This window comes from Cyprinodon variegatus, unplaced genomic scaffold, assembly GCF_000732505.1.
Source record: "Cyprinodon variegatus isolate N-32 unplaced genomic scaffold, C_variegatus-1.0 Scaffold824, whole genome shotgun sequence".
NCBI classification, from domain to species: domain Eukaryota; kingdom Metazoa; phylum Chordata; class Actinopteri; order Cyprinodontiformes; family Cyprinodontidae; genus Cyprinodon; species Cyprinodon variegatus.
Window position 1 is genome coordinate 196,270 of NW_015151277.1, and position 20,517 is coordinate 216,786.

General features: G+C 37.1%; 2 protein-coding genes across 5 annotated transcripts in view; both read left to right on the plus strand.

The window, feature by feature from the left end:
* amt (aminomethyltransferase) overlaps nt 1–2,087 on the plus strand; it is a 7,013-nt gene extending 4,926 nt beyond the window's left edge. Inside the window, exons 7-9 of the mRNA XM_015396838.1 lie at nt 764–944; nt 1,124–1,279; nt 1,796–2,087. Coding sequence (XP_015252324.1) covers nt 764–944; nt 1,124–1,279; nt 1,796–1,971 — 513 coding nt within the window. The 3' untranslated portion in view covers nt 1,972–2,087. The remainder of the gene's footprint in view (nt 1–763; nt 945–1,123; nt 1,280–1,795) is intronic.
* A 4,924-nt stretch (nt 2,088–7,011) lies between these two features.
* Nucleotides 7,012–20,511, plus strand: ifrd2 (interferon-related developmental regulator 2). 4 transcript variants are annotated; one of them, XM_015396846.1, is made up of 14 exons: nt 7,012–7,309; nt 7,394–7,525; nt 9,881–9,937; nt 13,114–13,230; nt 13,389–13,470; nt 15,514–15,638; nt 15,800–15,957; nt 16,290–16,343; nt 16,477–16,655; nt 17,325–17,433; nt 17,904–18,038; nt 18,155–18,283; nt 18,782–18,877; nt 19,698–20,511. In XM_015396846.1, exons 2-14 carry the CDS (start codon nt 7,483–7,485, stop codon nt 19,776–19,778), a joined length of 1,365 nt encoding a protein of 454 aa, XP_015252332.1. In that variant the 5' UTR covers nt 7,012–7,309; nt 7,394–7,482; the 3' UTR covers nt 19,779–20,511. The 4 variants fall into 4 exon arrangements, with proteins under 4 accessions (XP_015252332.1, XP_015252331.1, XP_015252334.1 ...); XM_015396845.1 differs by having other exon boundaries at nt 7,012–7,300; XM_015396848.1 differs by lacking the exon at nt 9,881–9,937 and having other exon boundaries at nt 7,013–7,309.
* Nucleotides 20,512–20,517: the final 6 nt, after the last annotated feature.

Consider the following 20,517-nt stretch of genomic DNA (forward strand, 5'->3'; position numbering starts at 1 on the left):
AATAGCCCCGCCTTCCCGCAGGCTGCAGCGGGATGTACTTGGAAAATTGTACCATAAAACCACATAGCGTTAATCTCACGTTAAAAAAATTATCGCAATTAAAATGGCCTCGCGTTAACGCGTTAATAACGCGATAATTTTGACAGCACTAATATATATATATATTTATACATGTATACATTTTTTTTTTTGCTTTCATTTTTACTTCACAGGAAGCAAATTCACAAACAGCCATTGATGTTGCATTGATGTTCATGTTATAAACCATTAACTGAATGCAGCAGTGTTTATGGATGGACTTTAATCCACTATTTTTGTTGAAAACAATCTAGATTATTTTTCTAGACTAGAAAAAGAAAAACAACAACACAGATACCTGCATAAATGCAAACATGCAAAGCCATTTTTATGTTTACTGTGGGATCCTGTTTTCTCACATTAAATAGTTAAATATTGCACAAGCAGCAATTATAAGCATATTTAAACAAAACAAAAATGCAAATGATTTTGCATGACCTGAAATAATCCTGAAAGAATATTTTTGCACTTCTTGAGAAATTGTTTAGAAGCCCCTCAAAGAACAGAGAGGACCAAAATATATAATGAGGGTCTAATTTGACCAGCTTCATCTTCTGCTCTATCCTGTATTTCCCATAAATTTCAGGGTATGCGTGAGAAAAGGATGATTTTAGCCCCTTTATTGCTTTGATAAAAATCTTTGGTCGCTGGCCTTTAAAGTTACTCCTCTGTCTGTGTTTCCCAGATTTCTGTTCCTCGTTCAAAAGTGGTTGAACTAGCAGAGAAGCTGCTCAGCAACAGTGAGGTGAAGCTGGCCGGTCTGGGAGCCAGAGACAGTCTTCGTCTGGAAGCGGGACTTTGTCTTTATGGCAATGACATCGATGAGACCACCACACCTGTGGAAGCCAGTCTTGTTTGGACGATAGGTCTGGTTTTATTTCTCATATCAGTCTATAAATAGATCTATGTAGGCATGTATCTGTCACTGCAGCTTTAGTGAGGCAGATAACTCTTTCCTCAACTGATCATGCATATTTTCACTAGCATAAACCTGATTGATAAAACATCGTTAAATGGCTCCATTGCTTTTCCTGTTGTCTCACAGGAAAGCGCAGACGTCAGACAAAGGATTTCCCCGGTGCCGATATCATTATACCACAAATCAAGGCTAAGACAGCCAGGAGACGAGTTGGACTGGTGTCCACTGGACCCCCAGTGAGACAGCACACCCCCATCCTGAGCCCTGCAGGACAGGTCATAGGTGAGAGAGTTAAAGGGGTTCCTGGAATAGGGAGCTATGTGCTTTTGCACTCCTGAATTTTAAATTAAAAAGAGAATCATGTGGAGAGAATCATCAAAGAACTTCGATTCCATATATCTTTTGAAAAATTTTTATGTTTCTGAAATGATTGAATTACTGTTTAAAGTAATACACGAATATAGATAGATAGATGTTTTAAATACTATGACCACTAGAGGTCGCCAGAATCCTTGCATAAACACATTTTAATTCATCATAAAATGTCTTTTCTTGATTTTAAATCGGACATAAAATATATATTTTTTTAATTATAAGAAATGTATTAGGTAATTATCAGTTTAAAACTGGTCTCTTTATAAAGAAATTCCTCCTCAGTAAATGAGCAGTAATTCATAATTTGAAGCACAGCCAGAATTTCATATGTTGCTCCATTGCAGGAAGATTTTCTTAAGCGCCAGAGTTATATTAACATAGAATTTGATCTATTTCCACTTTCTCTTTTCTCATGCTATACAGGGGAAGTGACCAGCGGCTGTCCCTCCCCCTGCCTAAGAAAGAACATCGCCATGGGTTACGTAGATGCAGCATTCGCTAAGAACGGAACCGCCATCCAGGTTGAAATCAGGAAGAAAACAGTCCCAGCAACAGTCACCAAGATGCCCTTTGTTCCCACAAACTACTACTCAGGATAGGGAGGAACACACTGGGTCTTTCTGTCTTTGTACCTTAAGCACTGCTGTTACCTTCTGGTGTTAAACTCCTGCAATGCAAGGCAAATTTAGGATTTAAACAGACCATTTCATCTTGCCGCTGTATCTGTGGTCAGTGTTCTACTGTGGTCACTGATAACAATGGATTACAGAAGCTGTGAAGAAGAGACTGTATAGAGTTTTCTACGGAACAGTGAGCATCATGGCTTGAATCAATCTATAGATTGATAACATGGTTTAATATGTGGGAATAAAGTTAACATTTTATTCTCCCAAGTTAAGACAATAGAAATTACACTAAACTTTCATTGAATCAAACCAGCAAGTTAGATGCTAGTATTTTTGCTTTCTGCCATTTAAAAAGTTTTTTATTTTATTTTGTTTTGGTACAAATGGTGCCATCTTTTGTGGGTCGTTTTATAGTGATAAGTTTAACATCAAAAACAGCTTAGATAACTTTCTATAATATACAGGAAGGAAATATAAATACATAACTCCAGTAAATAACACCTGCCAGCTGGAGGTTGAATTATTGAATGATTTACTCTCCAAAGATAATAATAAGTATTTCATGTTATAACACTGAGCAGCTCTAATGGATCAGAACTACATTTATTTAAATTTAAGAGAGACAAAATTCTCTATGTTTCCAAGGACACTGGATTAAAAAAATAACCTTTTGGATCATTTTAGCAAACTAGCAGTGACGATAGTTAATGTGCATCTTCCAAATAAATCAAATCAATATAAATCAAAATGCAGTCATTTTGATTTATATTTTAGCCTTGTATTGACCTTCAAACTATTTAATTTATATGCTTAACAATTAAGGAAAACACTAATATACATTGGATGAAATATAAAGGTATGATATAAAAAAGGAGAAATGTTGATACAAGTTGACAGAGCCTTTTAAGCTCACTATAATAAAAACTAACACATTACATATATGCAAATGTTTTTGTCTTCTAAAATCATTATTCTTACCATTTTCAAAAAAAGTTAATGTTTTTTTCTTTTATGACAATGTGGTTTAATTTGTTGGATAGCATTGATTCAATTAAAAAATTTAAATATAAAAGTCTTACAGTATTGAAAACGGTACAATAAATAGTTTACATGCTGAATTTTTTATTTTATTTTTTGTTAAAAAAAAAAGTTTTAATTAGAATAGAGAAGATTGATGGTACAATAGTTGTCTAATCTATAGAGATGTTCAGTATAATATTGTTCCTTTAAAGAAGCAATTAAGTATTTAATTGGAGCTTCTTAGTAACTAGATGTACTACTGACTAATACCTTGAAGCTGTGCTACGATGTGAGAAACTTGGGCTTTCATGTATAGTTAAAGTTGAACTTTGGAGGAGAGTATCTTTTGAGGAAAATAGTTTGCTTTTCCATTTGCATCTGAAATAATAATTTGGGTGAAAACAAGACCAGCTAGTTCAGAAAATGTTTCACTAATCTGAAACATAGATATCTTTTCCAATGTTTTCCTCAATACATATTTTTGTAAATGTTCTTTTTACAGTGCCTGGAAAAATAATTAAAACCACTTTAACTTTTTAACATTTAGTCAGATCACAACAACAAACTCCAGTGTATTGTACTGGGGGTTAACTTGACAAACCAACACTGCATAGAACTAAATAATAAGGTTGAAGACCAATGATTCATGAATTTACTGTTTTTATTTTTACAAATCAAAGTGAAATATGCTGTATTTGCAATGAGCATCTCTGAGCCAATACTTTGTTGTACTTTGTCTAACACCTTTGCTAATAAACCTACCAAAAAATTGAATTATATCTCTGTCATTTTTTTTTTAATTAAAGAGAGAACAACCCTTTTATACTGTACATTCTCTCTGTGAAAGAATGGATGGAGAGCATCTGTGAACACATTCAAGCCCTGAACCAATTTTCTTCCTTTAGTTTCTGGCCATTTGAACACATTAAGCACTTTGATCTAAATCATCCCTTTATAGCTACGGATGTCTGGTGTGGTCCGGCCCAACAGCATGATTGAGACGTTGCGTCAGTGTTAGTTAAAAAAATATTCATGATTTGAGATGAGATCAAATTCACCTTTTCCTGTTTTTCTTCAGTTAGAATGACCAAAATGAGTCCTGTCCCCTCAATGCCAGAGAACAAACATTTTTTAATAGGATTTCATTGTTTTCTGCAAATTTCTTAAGTTTGGATACATTTCCTCCATAATTGGTAAAAAGCCTTTTAACTGTTTGACTTAACTCAATCCTTTAAGTTGAAGGGCACAATAGTGTGGTGCGAATTTATATTCAATGCCCATCCATGTTGGATGCCATGTTAATGTCATGGATAACTGTTATATTCAATTCCCAGCCAGCTGGGAATTTATATTTTCTGATACTTTAAGCTCCAAGCTTCAACAACAGCTCAAAACATATTACTGTAGCATAGCATAGAATGCAGTCCATCCTGTTAGCCTTGTCTGTATCCATCAGTAAACACATGAAATGATCAAAATCATTAAAAGACATATTGTTTTTTCTGTCCTTAATTGTGCCAGACCTGGAAACCTTTTCTCCATTTCCATTGGAAGGCTTGAGTTTCCATCCATCCAGCAGGCAGGCAGGCTCATGGCAACCAGAGGTTTTCTTTGTCCATGTGGCTCACACCAAGGGATCCTTATTAGGCTTTCTCATCCAGTCTGGCTCTTTAAGTTCTGAAACTCAAGAGAAATGTGTTGCAAAAAGTCTGTTTTGCAGCAGTTTGGTTCTGAAAAGTCATCATCATGATTTGATCATTCTGGAGATCTGGGCCCTTTTGGGCCTGGATGTCCATGACGGTGGGCTCTCAGGCAGAAGTCTTACAGCTGCTTGCCAAAATTGCATCCTCTTCTTTGGTCATCATGTCAAGAGGAAATATGAACACTGTTTCTCAATGTCAAAAAACCATGATCATTACATATGGCACAACACCGGTAAAAATTAGTAAGAGAATCAGGGTTTTCTGATGTCGATCACAAAACACTGACTTTATGCTTTTAGAGTAGTTTTTTTTTTTTTAACTAAATTTGTGGCATTATGCTTTAGATTAGTTTTTGCCTTTGATCCCTTCTATTCAGTGAAATATAAAACTCCCTCCTGCACTTAAAGACCAACAAAACCAGATGTTACCATCTCTGTACTTCTATCATCATTATGATGGATGATCATTATGGCTCAGCACAGTAAGTTGTCTTTCCAGAACAATCTGGGAGCTGAAATTTAGTCCTCAATTTGACTGACGTGTTTTCATTTTTCCATGATTCCACACAAGGCAGCAGTGTGAGATGTGCCTTAACCCAACTTAATTATTAAGAATTAATCAAAATGTTAACATTGTTCGCAATCATCTGTAAGTTTTTCAAGTTGCTTAAAATAATCCTATGTATATTTCTACATTAAAGAATTAAATAAAAAAAACTTCAACCTGTTATTTTTGGATTTAGCCAACAGCAAAGTATTGGTAATTCTAATGACTTAGAACACAAACGGTTTAGTTGGATATAATTTTGGCAATAAAAGTGATCTGTGGTGTCTCATTAAACATGCCATCCTCATGTTAGGCATTTCTAACACAATTTTAATTGCAATTTAAATGCTGTATATGCATGTTTATCTAGGAAGAGGGAATTCTGCAAAGCTTCCTCGATGCAATCTGCTGAATTTCTTGAGATATCATTAATTTTTATTTATTTTTTCATCAATTCCTCCCCTATAATCTGATCAAATTACCTGTAAAGGTTATTTTGACATCTTTTGTCATTTTGTATACACAGAGTGTATACAAAACTAAATTCATTTAGAAAACATGTGTTGTGAATTAGAACTATACAAATAAAGGGAGGTCAAAACTACTTAATTTTAAAGCATACAAATTTTAACATAACAAAAGGGGCGGAACTAGATGGGGGACCAAGCATTGACCACCCTATAATTTTTGTCTCTCAAGTAGAATATTCACAACATTTTAATTTGATATATATTAACAATTACTTGGCAACACAAACACTGTGGTTAATTGTGCACATCAATATACCAACATTAGAGATGATTTGTACAGAATTCCTGCTCTTTTCAGAACTAGATTTTGTGTTATATGCCGTAAAGAGAAAATTATGTGTCTCTGCAAGTCATCTAAGAGTCTTCAGTGAAATCATAGATACTGTAAATAACTATTTTAATAAAATTCTATTAAATTATAAATTTGTGTAGATATTAGTTCTTGTAAATATCAATTTAATGTATAATGATATTGATAAAAGTAGGAAAGTAATGATGATGGAAAAGATGTCCGCTCCAGAACTAAAACCTCAAAGAATTTTATCCAATATACTTTTTATCTAGACGGATGTTTTAATATATGTAGTTGTTAGCAAAGGCTGTAGTTGTTAGCAAAGGCTGTAGGAAACTATAGTTTTTCTTTATTTAGAAATGTGGACGTTGTGCTGGTTCCTGTTGGAACAGTGCAGATTTACCCTGAGGTTCTGGTGCCTATCCAATTTTGGCCATCCCTCAGTATACATTGGTTTATATATATATATATATATATATATATATATATATATATATATATATATATATATATATATATATATATATATATAATTTGTTAGCTAATATTTACTCTTATTTTTTAAAACTATCATTGTATTTATAACTTTTTGTAAATCTTTTTTATGGTTTGTTTAGTGGGTTTTTTAATAAGCAGCTACCCTTTCATTTATATAAAAAGAATGCTTTCTGGACTAAGAAGATATATAAATAAAGAGGAGTTGTTTAAAATAAATGTTTTGTTGTCTTATGTGTGGGTTCACTTACTCGGAAATGGGGGATCACCAGGACCAACCAACCTGAAAAATAATATAGCAGGTGGAACTATGGAGCTACACACTCAAGTACAGTAGGTGGCGGTATGCACCTATAAGTGGTTTGTTATCCGCCAATCTAACAAAAAAGAAGAAGAAGCAGACCAACCGAACCAACCTGGCAACCCCGGTAGCCGGTGGGTTTTACAAGTTACTGCGGGGAAGATGGTGGACCTGGCGACTGCAGCGTGCTCCAAACTCCGTCCAAAACACTTCGAGAAATATTTACCATCTCAGCCTGGCGTTAGATATAGGTTACCCGGGGACAATCACAGATAATACACAGAGAAAATCGATAGTTAGAGGATATATCCCGCTCTAAACAGCTCCTTTTTTCCCGGGATTGAAGACGGCAGTTGGTTGCAAAACGTGTTTTGTGGAGCACCTCACGGACGCTAAGCGAAGTGTAGCCTAAAGAGTGAGAAAGATGTCGTTTTTAATCACATTTCTCTATTAAACAAGATTTTGGGTAGCGGCAATAGTTAAGACTGTATTCTCTCTCTTTCCACAGCTGTTGGCTAAGGGCGGAGTGGACCGTAGGAGGCTGAGCTCCGCTGCTACCTCAGCTAGCTTAGCTGTGACCCGGAGGAGCTGCTAAACATGCCGCGGAGTAAAAAAGGGAAACGTGGCTCCGGTAAGCCGGGTGAGTAACAGTAGCGGACATGGAAACCCCTATCCAGCTTCATACGCAGATGAAATCAGCAGAAATCAGGAAGCAGAATCTAAATAGAGGCTTTCTATCTGGGTCGCCATGCTTAGTTAAGGTAGTAGTGGAAACATTTGGGTTGTCCATGTGGCGACAGCAGCCTGTTGCTCCTCTGACTTCAGCTACTCTGTTGGTGTCATTTGTGCAATCTACATTCCTAGATCTGTTTCTGGTGCAACACCGAGTGATGGATCTATTCTAAGAATTTCTTGCAACAGTAGTTTTATTGTTTTACCATCTATTATTATTTGCAATATCTAGAAAGGGTGATTTATCAGTAATATTTTTGGACCCTCATCCCTTTAGACCCTTAAGCCCAGAATGGTTTGAAGTGAATTCCTTCATAAATAACTTTTATTTAAATCGTGCCGCTCCAAATCTATAAAGTGGAAATATAAATGTTGTGTTGTGGTATTTTATGACACAAAGGCATATAAAGACAGCATATTTTTTCTTTATGTGTGATTAAACAAAACCTTTGGTAATAAGATTTACCACGTGTTTCATCAAAAATGACAATTTTAAACGGCATAATATCAATATAATGAAATAGAATATGAGAAATAGTGTATAATTTTGCCTCCAAATTGAGGTGTTTTTATTGAAAACAAATAGCAATCCAAAACTGGTAAAGAATTTACATAAACAAATATATTCAGGAGCTTGTGTTACACATCTGTAAAAGTAATTTTGAATAAATAAGTATGCAAAAACCATTTGTTAGTACAAAAACGTGTGCAAACCGATGCTTAGTTACCAATAAACCCAGGTAAAGGTTAGATTTTTGGAGTAATGGGCTATGTGGAGCCTGAAGTGACCCAAATCCGTTTTTATTTATTTATTTTTGCCCATATGCGACCTGTATCAGATCTTTTCTTGATTGTCTGAATGGCACAGATCTGATTTTCTTTTCAAATGCGACCCGGGCCACTTGACTATGTGGTCCTTAATCTGATATGAATCTGATCTTTTCGAATCTGACCCATGTCTGAACATCCCGGTCGCATTCATCCATCCTGAACGTTGTTAATACTCAATAAAGGTTATTATCCTGCATCTTGCAGCTCAGAAGCAGGAAGAAAATCAACGATGGTAATGCATGATAATGCGCAGAGCAGTCTTTCTTCTTGATCTTTTTATTTTTTTTGATCTTCTTAAAAAGATCCTTATCAGATCTGATTGGATGTCAATGGGTCAAAAACCAAAAAACAAGAACATTGCATTCATGTCATCTTTGCCTGCCGTTATGTAAAACAACATCTTGCACATCTTTTTCTTTCATATTTTTTAATTCCTAAAAGAAATTGGCTAAAACTGGACAAGTCAAGCCATTACAGCTAATGGAAATCGGTCACTGTCAGGAAAAGCCTTTACTATGCATCACTAATAACACTTTGATTATATGTTGGCATTGGCCTCAACCCAAGGTTTCCAATTGATCTGGGGAGAAAAATAGATTTTGAATTTGGTCACTAGTCAGGGTTGGTCAAGTGTTAAACTAGCTGGTTAAAGTCTGCGGAAGTTGGATCTCTAATAACTGGATTATAAGAATTTTTTTTTTCGTCCTGTGTTAATCAATTATAACTGTTTATTTTGATTACAAAATTGAACATTTCCACTCTTAAAATTGGTGCCAAATTAATGTATTAAATTAAAAATCATAATGACCTTAAAATATGTAGATGAGCTTAAAAGTGGTTTTAAACCAATAGGAAATGCATTTTTTTTATTGCTCTGTTATAAATGTTAATAACATAGCCCACTCAGTCATGAAGAAACGAACACGTCGAGGGTTAAGGTGAGTTGCGTGTTATTTTTAGCAGCAGTGACATCATCCTGCTTAAATCGTGCACTGCTGGCTCTGCAGTTAGTTTTAAGTGTCCTTAAGATCAGAAAGTTGTCTTCCTCTGCTGTCATGAATAACGACAACAACAGGTTTCTGACAGGTATGACAATAAAATGTTCCTGTTACAACCTGCCCAGGTTTGATTTGGTGTCGAGCTCAGCTGTTCACACAAACTGTAGATTTCCAGTAGAAATAACACAGAAGGAAGTAAGTCGGTTATAAAGGCAAAGATCCAACAGGTCAATTAATTTTTGACACTGTGCTTCATATGTTAGAGGATGACTTTAGTGATTAAGAAATTAAGCTCACTTGTGATGTTTCTCTCCATCACCGCCATCCCACATTTTCCCCATTTCCCTCTTTATTTATTCTCCCATCCACTGTTTCTGTTCCCCACCTATATATGTTACACGTCCCTTTGCCCATGCATCTCCCAAAACCACTAGGGTCTCTGCGTCAGGAGGTGCTTCAGCTGCAGATTTCAGCTAAAGGATCTTTGAAAGGTAACTTCTCCCATTGCTAACGTCATACCCAGTCCAGAAGCTCTGGGATCGCATTAAGGTGCATGCCTTAAACCTAACGGCAACTAAAAATGCTCAAGTCTGCTTTGGCAAATGCACTAAAATCGATTTAAATTCTTCACCTCAAATACCCGGCCCCAACGTCTAACATTAAGCTCTTGATTTATCACATGATCAGTCAGCTGCTGTATGACCTGGCTGGACGTAATGAAGGGCAGTGGGGGAGGTTTATTACTACTTTATGTGCTGTTGATAAAAATGAATAAGCTATTTGGATTTTACTTGCAAACATAAAGAAAAAAAAAATAGTCATGAGGTGGAGTTTTGAAAAGTTGGATCGAGTAAAGATGGAATAAAAGGGAGAAGAAAGGCTAATTAATCAATGCGTAAATTGATTTTTAGTCACTATAAAGCATCTCGCTGGGACCAGAGAAAATCGATAAAACATATTTTTTTTTATTCTACATTAGCATAATCTGTAATTCCACACCATGCTATGGAAAAGCTCATTGTAATGCAGGTCATCTAAACTGTTTAAAGGGGTGTCAACACTAAACTAGAAGCAAAGTTTAACCATAAATAAATTTTCCCCTTTCACCAGACCCTTATTTTTTAGGTAAGTTGTTGGGGAGTTATCCCATTCCTTCCGGTTCTTCATAAAGCAGTGCCTATAGATCAGTGAAGCTGTTTCCACTTTGTAAGACTGTAGTTTATTATAAGGTTATAAGAACTGGAGACAGGAGAGCAAGCTGCTGTGGACTCTGCACCTGTCGCTCCATTCGGTTCTCTGAGTGAGGGATAAAATTAGGGACAGTCTGCATGTGCAGACATCTGAAATCACAGCAATCCTCTTTATGTACTGGAATAGGTTTATATTTTCAGATGACAGGTTATTTCACACAAATTTAAAGAAATTTGAAGGAATCCACCCAGCGGTATTTTAGTATAACTGACTGCTGGAGCCTTGTGTTAGCGATGAGACAACATGTGAGTTATGGCAGGCAGCTCCCACTGCAGATAACAGAGCTGTGGGGGTGGGGCTGCGTGGGAAGGTGTATCGCTGTCGTGTGGGGGTGCAGTGATCAGAGATAAATTATGATCACTGGGAAAGCTGCTGGCTGATCCATGATCAAAGTGCACGTTTTTTGATCTCTCTGGATTGAAATCAGTCATGTAGATGTAGGTTTATTTTCCAACCTTTTAGGGTTATTACTTATTATTTAATAACTTAAATTATTATTAATTAAGTTATTACTTAATAAATTGCTTATTAAATATTAACCCAATAAGTTACTTCTTTAAAAAAATAAGATGGATAAACGGTAGATGGGTAATCACAGGTTAATTCACTATAATCTCAAATCCTCAGATGTGTGTGAGATTTGACGTTTGGATACAGATTTGGAGCTGTTTCCAACCTTTTTTTATGACACAAAAATATGTTTAAAAAGTCCTTCTCTAGCCTTCTATCTGTGAACAGTTGTTTGGTATTTAGAACACGAGAAGAGCCAACATTTTAAGAGGAGGCACTTTAAAACCTAATGAAACCTAAAAGGAACAGGAACAGGATAAAAACAGAAAACTTTACTGTATTTTGTGAAGCCTTTCTGTTATTTGCTAAAAGTCTCACACTCTATCGCAGCTTCAATGAGGCTCAGACATGTAGCTTCCTTTTAGATGCTATCTTACAGCTCTGTAAGGCAGCTTTTAAACTCCTCACTCAAACTGGAAATGTCTTTGTCACTCATTAGCTGTGCTACGATAAGGCATATTCACTGGTTGGTTAGAGAAAAAAAAAGCAGTAATTATCAGCTTACCTTTCAATTCCAGTTGATTTCATCCGTGATGTCTATGTATGAATAAATATTTATACTATAAAAGGGATCAAATATTAAAAAAAAAAGAAGCATAACCTCCTGCTCTGACACTAGGTTCAATCATTATCCTGATATAACATTTCCTCTCTATAAATGGCTCATTTTTTTTAATAACTATTAGGAGTAATTAGACTTGTGAACATTCTCAAATATAAAAGATAGCTTTCCTTTTCATCTGTTCTATTACTCCCTTTGAAAACTCTCTGTTCATAATAAGGATGCAGAAAGCTTTTCCTCTGGTTTAAATAAAAGACATCAGCCAACAATGAATCTAAAACTGGGGCAGCTCAGGTTTAAATAGTTGAACTTTCCCCCTGTTTTATCAGCTTACACATCCTCACTCCACTTATGTATTGGTTGGTTATTAGTTCACTTTCCTTTTTTTATTCCTGTTTGCAGACGGAAACAATAATGTCTGGATTTATAATTGCTGCCACTGTATTTGTCTAAAATCAAATAATTTGGTATTGAAAACAGAGCTGTTTAATATTCCTGCAGGATGAGTAACCTCCGGGTCACTTTCACCATACAGTTTGACTTCAGCATGAACACAATCACAGAATGATCGGTCTGATGCTTAAACACCAACAGAGGGACCCAATGAACGGCCCCTCTGTTCTCCACTAATCCCACCAACAGTAGAAAGTCCTTATCCAGCAGGAACACTGAGAGTTAGCATAGCTTAGCTTAACCCGCCTGCCTCTTCTTCCTGCACCATGCATGGCAGAGCTATGCTGAAACAAAACCTCCTCATGCTAATAAAAGCTTAACCTGTTGTGAGCTTCTGCCTCTTGGCTTTATCTATAATTATGTCCTGATCACGAACCCCAAAATCTGTTTCTGTGGTGAATGTGACAGTGAAAACAGCTTTACTTGATGACTCTCATTGCTCTGTAGAAGGTTTGCTGCTGAATTCTCCTCCACCTTAAAACGCAGTGGCCTAAATGATCCGTCGACATGTTCTAGAAAACAGTTTCCTCTAACCCTAGATGCTGCTGCCCTTCCTCTGATTTCAGCTCAATAACTCAATAATGTAAACATTCACTCTCTGTTACAACTTCGGCTCCAAAGAGTGTTTGTAGCAGTGTGGGCCGATAGCAGCATCTTTTTTTCTTTTTTTTAGTTTCCATTTAATAGATCAGTAATGACCAGTCACTGTTTGCTCCTTTCAGATTTTCAGCTTTCTTTCCTCTAACTTGCCACCAAAGCGATCTCAGTCTGTTCTCCCTCTTACTCATCCAGGAGTTTCACTTTGTGCACCCTTTATTTTTTTGTCTTCAGGTGTTAAAAATGGGATGAAAGTCGAGTCTGGCGCCAGCGACGATGAGATGACTTCTGATGTTCTCAGCCACTACAGTAGTACGAGTGAAACTGCTTCAGTGCTGGAGGAGGGCTCAGGTCTGCTCACACATATTATAGAACACACAAAGCAGGTTTATTTAACTTCCAAAAAAGTAACTTTTTAGGTTTTTTTGAATATTTAATATGATGTCTTAATTTTTTCACATGGCTATATTTTAATGAACACACCTCTGATAAGTGTTTTTTGGTTACAGGTGAACAGATAGATGAGCAGACTGCACAAGAGGAAACTGAAGACAAACTCAAGCAGTGTATAGACAACCTAATGGACAAAAGGTAAACATGGCTGTCCTACAGCAGAAACAATAATGAGGGCACAATGGTTTAGTAGGGCTTAAACTACTTAAACTAGAGTTGTTGTTTTTTTTTGATAAGTTTAGGAAAACTTTTTTGGAATTGATGTTAAACAGGAATCTATGCTGAGTCATCATGTCAGAGAAATTTAAAAGGACACTATGCAACCGGTGTTGATTTTCCAGCGAGGCTCCCCCCAGAGGGCGAAAGTAAAAGTGCACTGTCGTAAATATGCACAGCTGTTCTCCTGGTTTCTCCGTCAAGCCAGGCGCGGTTGTTTTGAGCTTAGCAGACAGGCGAACGCAACCAATGACTAATGCTGCGTTCACACCGCAGCTGGAGCGACAGAAGCAGCAAGTTTACATGCAAAGTCAATGGTTGACGTGCGTCAAGGCGCAGCAAAAGGTCCTGCGGTGCGTTTTGAGCAGCAGGCGCAGCACGTCTGAGCAGCTGAAGCAGCGCGTCAGGCGCGTTTAATCATCTGACGCAGGGAGAGAGACACAGCGCTGATGATCAGAGGCTATGATCACTCCTCTTAAACAGTTTATTGACGCCTAAATTAACTTAAAATGCAGAAATCTGCCGGCAGAATATGCAGTTTGGATTATTTAGATGAAAAACACCTACCAGGTGCAGTGGTGAACCGCGAGGAGGCGACCCGGCCAGAGGCTGCTGATGAAGGGATTCCTAGGTGCACCGCTGGTATGTGGGGGTCTGAGCGGCTCCGACAGAAAAAATATTGAAGGCAGGATAATAATCTGAATGAAATGACAGCACTGATTACGTTTTCAGGTGTATTTTCTCACTTAAACACATATTAAAACTACTTTATTCCCACTGATCACAGCAAATATAGCTGCAAGGCAGAGAAAGGATAGTGAAGCTCCGCCCAACGCGCGTCAGACACACTTTTGCACCACGCAGCCAGAGCAGCAAAGCTGCTTCAGCCGCGGGTCAGAACTAACTGGTACAAGCAGCAAAAATGAAGCAGCAGATGCGATTTTGCTGCTTTTGCTGCGTGAACGTAGCATAACTGCACAAAGATCGCCACTGTGCTAGCAACGAGAATGCTTTTAACTGGGGGCGTGTAGCAGTTCTCGCCGTAAAGCAAGACTGACTCTCGTGAGACTTCTGAGCCTGTGGGTGCGGGTCGGTGCTCCTGCAATTGCAAGTGCGGTATTTCCCCCACAGACCACCAGGGCGGCCGAGAATACCTTTGTTCAACCTGAAATGACTCATTTAATCATCCAAAACGATATGGAACACATTAATTAACTGAAAAATGTTGCATAGTGTGCCTTTAAGCTCAAACGAAGCTTTAATTTGGCAGATTACCTTGGTGAAAAAAAATAACAGTTAAACTCAAGAGTATACGGGCTGCTGTGTGGCTTAAGCTTAAAGATTGGTGGACGTTTTCCAGGGGGCTTATATATAAATGGGATTATATAGTTTATAATTAATGCTTTGGTCAAGAGATAAGCATTATCAGTGTATAAATCTGTATTTTCTATCCTCCTATAACCTGATTTAGGTATTGTTTGGAACATTTGTGTGATGCATATTTCCTTAAATATCGCTATAAATATATTTACTATATTTAAGTCCTAAAACTAAACTTTATTTTTCATTCTCTCCAAAAATGTATGCAAATTTATGCATATATACATCTTAATCTGTGGTTTTTAAAAATATTTATCATTATAATTTTTTTTTTTTTTTAAAGGGGTACTAAACCTCAGCTTAGCTTCTTGTTTGGAGCCTAACCAGCTAGTTCGATTTTTTTTTTTTTTTCTAGCTTTATGTTTTATATGCTCCTATCTTATCAAATTATCGTTGCATGTGCAATATCGCAGCTTTCGAGTTGTGTTGACTCAGCCTAATTAGGTGGACCATTCAACTTTTGGTGAATGCCCTAATGAATCATCCTGTATCCCTTCAACCAGGCAGCATTAATTTGATTCTGTTTTTCAGTCTTATTCTCTCTCTTTTTTTTTTTAATGTTTCTGTTATTTTTTTCTTTTCCAGTGCAAAGACCCGTCTAGCGGCTCTAGAGTCACTAAGACAAGCTTTCTCCTCCAGAGTTTTATACGACTTCCTGACAGGTCAGCGTCTCACTGTGCGCGACTGCCTGGAAAGAAGTTTAAAGAAAGGTACTGAAAGCAACAGAGCTGGCTGATTTTAAATTGTGTGTCATAATTCATTTTGTTTTAGTTTCTGACCACCTGGTTAAATCATTGTCCGCTCTTGTTTGATGTAACTTTAGTGTTTATCCAAAGGGTAAAGCTGCAGCGTTTCTTCTTCATGTCTGCAGGCAGTGGAGAGGAACAGGCAGTGGCTGCTACCGTTTTCACCCTGCTGTGTATCCAGCTGGGGGGAGGAGATGAGGCTGAAGAGGGCTTCAAGTCTCTTCGTCCTATTCTCACCTCCATCCTGAATGACGGCAGTGCCAGTATAGCAGCACGTCAAAGTGTGAGTAATATCCTCTTTCTATAGGAAAGGCACAATTCATCCAGTCAATATTGTTTCTATTTACACTTAAGTCAGATAAATGTAATTTTACAGGCAGCTTTATTTTTTTAGGATGATTGCTTTTTTTTTAAGTTTTAGATGGAGAAGCAGTATAGATATTTATGTTTAAAGTTACTGTTTAGGGAAGCAAACAAACGTAGTTTGTTAGAGTAGAACCTAAACTACGATAAGCAGCTCTACCTTTAAACCCTACCTAAAACATGTTTTAATGTTATTTTTCTGTTTTATTATTTTTTTCCTATTTTTTCATTTTTTCCCCATTATCTCATCAGTGTGCCAGGGCTTTAGGGATGTGCTGCTATGTTTCCACTGCTGAAGAAGGGGAGGTGAGATTTTATTTTTGTTCCTTCTGGAACCTTTACACAACTACTTTACATAAAAAAAATAAAATACAGCAGTTCATTATGGGTTCACATTTTGTTGGGTTCTGTGTTTTGATTTTGATCTAAATTGTTGCAGGACTTGGTCAAGTCATTGGCTCTTCTGGAAAGCGTTTTCATAACCTCCTACCCTAATAGAGAAGGAACGCTGCCTACACCCAAACCAGGCATGCCTGGGCTCCACGCCGCAGCGCTGCAGGCCTGGTCGCTGTTGGTTACCCTCTGTCCCGCTTCCAAACTGACTGAGCTGCTGGAAATGTGAGTGGAAACAAAGATATAGATCACCTTATAAGAAGTAATACGAACATTTTGGTAACAAATAAACATGAAATAACATGAACTCCAGCCTTTAATTTCCATTTAAAAGATATGAATTTATTAATGTTCACTAAAAGGAAATCATCATCATTTATGGATTTTATATATTCTTGATTGTAGTGTGGATAAATGCTTTAAAACCACTTTTCACCATCTGGTAACATGTGCAAAGGAAGTCAATGTGTGACAAAGATCTCATCTTTTGCTTTTCTTTTACTTCAAAACCTGAAAGTTCGTCTTATTTCAATGAAAGAACAGATTTTCACCTGGAAACTTGAGCTAAATGACATTCAGTAAATGCATGAGTCTGTTTAGCTGGATATGCTAGTGAGATGTCAGGTTGTGTCTCAACTTCCTTGTTCTGGTCTTTTGTTTCAAACTCCAGCATTTAACAACTGTAGACCTGCAGCTTTTATATAATTATCAAGAACTACAAAATCCTGCTAAGGACTTGATTATCTCAACTTGGTATCTTGAGCAGAGATCTCAAAATTTTCCTTTGATGACACGTGTTTTAGTTTTATGCATTGGACTCTGAAGTTCATGCAGAGAGTTATTAGTAGGGAGTGACTGTTAACACTGCCTCTGTATTTGTTGTGCTGTTTGTAGGCACCTTCCTAAGCTGCAGGCCTGTCTTCAGAGCAGTGATGTCAACTACAGAATCGCAGTGGGGGAGACGATTGCTCTGCTGGTGGAGTTGGGACGAGACATAGACGAGGTAAACCTGCAGGAATCCTTGCTGTGTGACAGGAGATGGTAAAACTAGACAAAAAATGGAAATTTCGATTGTTGAACCTTTGTCCATATTCAGATTGTTTACAGAAGGTTTTCAAACTTCCAACACTGTTTGTATTGCTGTTTTTTGTATTTTAAGACAGACATTAGTGAACAAAGAGCATCATGATCAAGGGACACAGCAGACAGTTTAAAGCAGAGTTTAAAAAATCTAATTAAAAGCTGTACTTAACAGTACAGTACAGTACAGCTTCAGCGTTTGGTTAATGTAGTAAATCATGTTTATTATAAAAAAACATGAATGCAAAATTTCCTTTAAATGTTTTGCTGGAGATCATATTTAAACATTATAAGTTATTCATATTTATTCCTTCAAGTGGACGCTAGGCACATTGCCTGATGAACAGGGTACTGTAAATGTGATTGCTTCAGCTCTTCTGACTGTGTCTGTAGGAGTTTGAGGTGGAGGACAGTGAGAGTCTGTGCGAATGTCTGAAGAGTTTAGCCACGGACGGCAACAAACACCGAGCCAAAAACGACAGAAGGAAACAGCGGTCTATCTTCAGAGAGGTGCTGCATTACATAGAGGTTTGTCTCTGATTTTCACCTTGGAGGCTTTGATTTGGTTGGTTTCCTGTAGCAGCTGGTTCTTCTTACTCTCCTTCTGTCTGTTTAGTTTCTGATGGGCTGTTTTTGCTCCACAGAGCGAGGATTTCACAGAGGAGAAGATCAGATTTGGGGTGGAGAGCGTTTACATCGATGGCTGGATGAGGAAAAGAATCTACGACGCCTTCAAGGAGATCCTGGAGTCTGGAGTCAGGCACCATCTACAGGTGTGGTAGCTTGTGGAGGAGAGGGGATGTCAGGTCATTGATGTATGCTTGTTAGTAGACTTTTATTTTTTTCCTAAACACAAAAATAAATCACTCTGAATGGAATCTATCATTTCGGTTATTTAGAAGATGGCATGTTTACAGATCTATGTTGATGGATATTAGGTTTACTGTTGAATACCATTTATGGGTGGTTCGGTAAATCTATTCTGGTGATAATGTTCCCTTAAATTGATCTAAATCTTATAAACATTACATATTTAAACATTTAAGGTCTTTAAACGATTCAAGCTGATAGAATGAAAATTATAAAAAAAATAGCAGTCTTTTGTGATGAAACTGCCCTAAAACATCCAAAACAAACAGATTCATGTAATTTTATGTACTTCTTAAACATGTTTTGAACATTTTAAGTCTTTTCCTTTGCTGTGTGGATTTGTTGAGTTGGAAATGCCACCGGTTTGCACTCAACTAAGCTCTGTATTTATCTCTCTTTAGTTCAACCAGCTCCTCCGAGACATCTTTGGCCTCGGACCCCCCCTCATCTTAGATGCTGCTACTATCAAAGGCAACAAGATCTCACGGGTAGAGAAGGTAACACACAGTTTCTTTTCTTTAAGTAGTTTACTTTCCAATCTTAAAAGCATAAAAAGTTGTGTTGATTAAAGCAGTGTGTCCTAAAGAAGCGCTGACACCACTGCATATAGCTTCTATTTCCATCCAGCTGAATGTTCTTGCAGAGTAAGTAAATAGCCCTTGAACAGACACCACAGTATGACAAACATCCCCATACCATGACACCTGAGCCAGCTTGCTTGGCTGTGCACTGTGGTTTGGAGGTCGTCTGATAAACTGCAGCTGCTAGACCCTAAAAAGAGAATAATTTAACTTTAAGTCCATCAAATATTGCTCCAGTTTTCTTTCGGCATACAATGTGTTTGAGGTGGGATTTTTCCTACTGATCGCTGTGCCTTCTGGTTGCCACAGAGCTCAAAAGTAATCATGGACCTTTTTCGGTCACTAGGGAGCTTCTGATTGGCCAGATCTTTGATATTTTGGTTATCCATTTCAATCCCTTTCCTGTTAGAGCTTTGACATCGTTTTAGCTGAGTAATAATATTTCTGGGGCATCTTTGAACATTTTTCTCCTTTCTATCAACTTTTTTTATTGAAAGTACGCTGCTCTTCTCAGCAAGGGGCTTTATTATTTATTTTAAACATAACTTTTCTTACAGGTTATGATTCTGTTACAAAAGCTGTTTTTCAAGACTTGATTAGACCTTTAAAGGAAGTTTAGTAGGAAAGTGATTAGGTTCGTGATATTGGACTGCTGTTGTTTTGAAAACGTTATCTTTTTGGTGACTAAATCCAGTTATTCTGACAGAAATTATTTCCTTACTTTTACATCCAACAGCATTTATACAACTCCGCTGCCTTCAAAGCCAGAACTAAACTGAGGAATAAAGTCAGGGACAAACGCGCTGACGTCATGTGAAGGACGGAGGAGAGCGGACTGAAGGGATGGACGAGGAACTAGGATGCCTTTGGACCTTCAAGACTCAGCATTTCTTTCACTTGTGCTCTTCAACTGCTCTACTAAGAGCTCTATCTGCTCTTAAGTTTCTTTGCCAGATCACTTAGGGGTTTTTTAATAAAAAAATTTAAATCTTTTTTTATAAACTAGTAGCAGAAAAGGGTAAAAAAATTTGAATTCTTCTATTAGGAATCAGAGAAAAGAGCTGAGGAAAAGTTCTGCTATAGTCTTTTCTGTATCGGAAGTCCGATTTCCTCCAACGTTCCACTGAAAGTCCCAAAGTGGCTTCTTTGGTGGCCAAACAACTCAACTTTTACAAACAATGCAACCTTTGGGAAAAGCGTGTGTGGTATTTGTGTGTGAGTGTGTTTTATCTGACATTAATTTATCCATAAAATAAAACACTTGAAATATGAATCCAGAAGATGCCTAATTAAAAAGCGGGAAACAAAACATTAATATTGTCATTTTTGTATTGTTTTTGCTTTTGGAAAATAATTTAGTTTGAGCTTTTCTGGGTGAACCATTGTATTTTACTGTTTAATTTGTTACAAGAGCTGTAATAAGTGTCTTTTAAGGAACTTGAAATCATTGTTTACAGACACAATTATGGTTAAAGATATGTTTTCTTATCCAATGCATTTTTTAATGAAGGTTGCTAGGTCATTAAATATTTACATCTATGTATAACAGGTATACA

What these genes read in the sequence shown, in the direction of transcription:
- ifrd2 (XM_015396846.1), top strand. Translation starts at nt 7,483, where the DNA reads ATGCCGCGGAGTAAAAAAGGGAAACGTGGCTCCGGTAAGCCGG. An exon ending in ACGTGGCTCCGGTAAGCCGG is followed by an intron (nt 7,526 to 9,880) that starts GTGAGTAACAGT and finishes CAAAACCACTAG; the next exon opens with GGTCTCTGCGTCAGGAGGTG. An exon ending in AGTGCTGGAGGAGGGCTCAG is followed by an intron (nt 13,231 to 13,388) that starts GTCTGCTCACAC and finishes TTTTGGTTACAG; the next exon opens with GTGAACAGATAGATGAGCAG.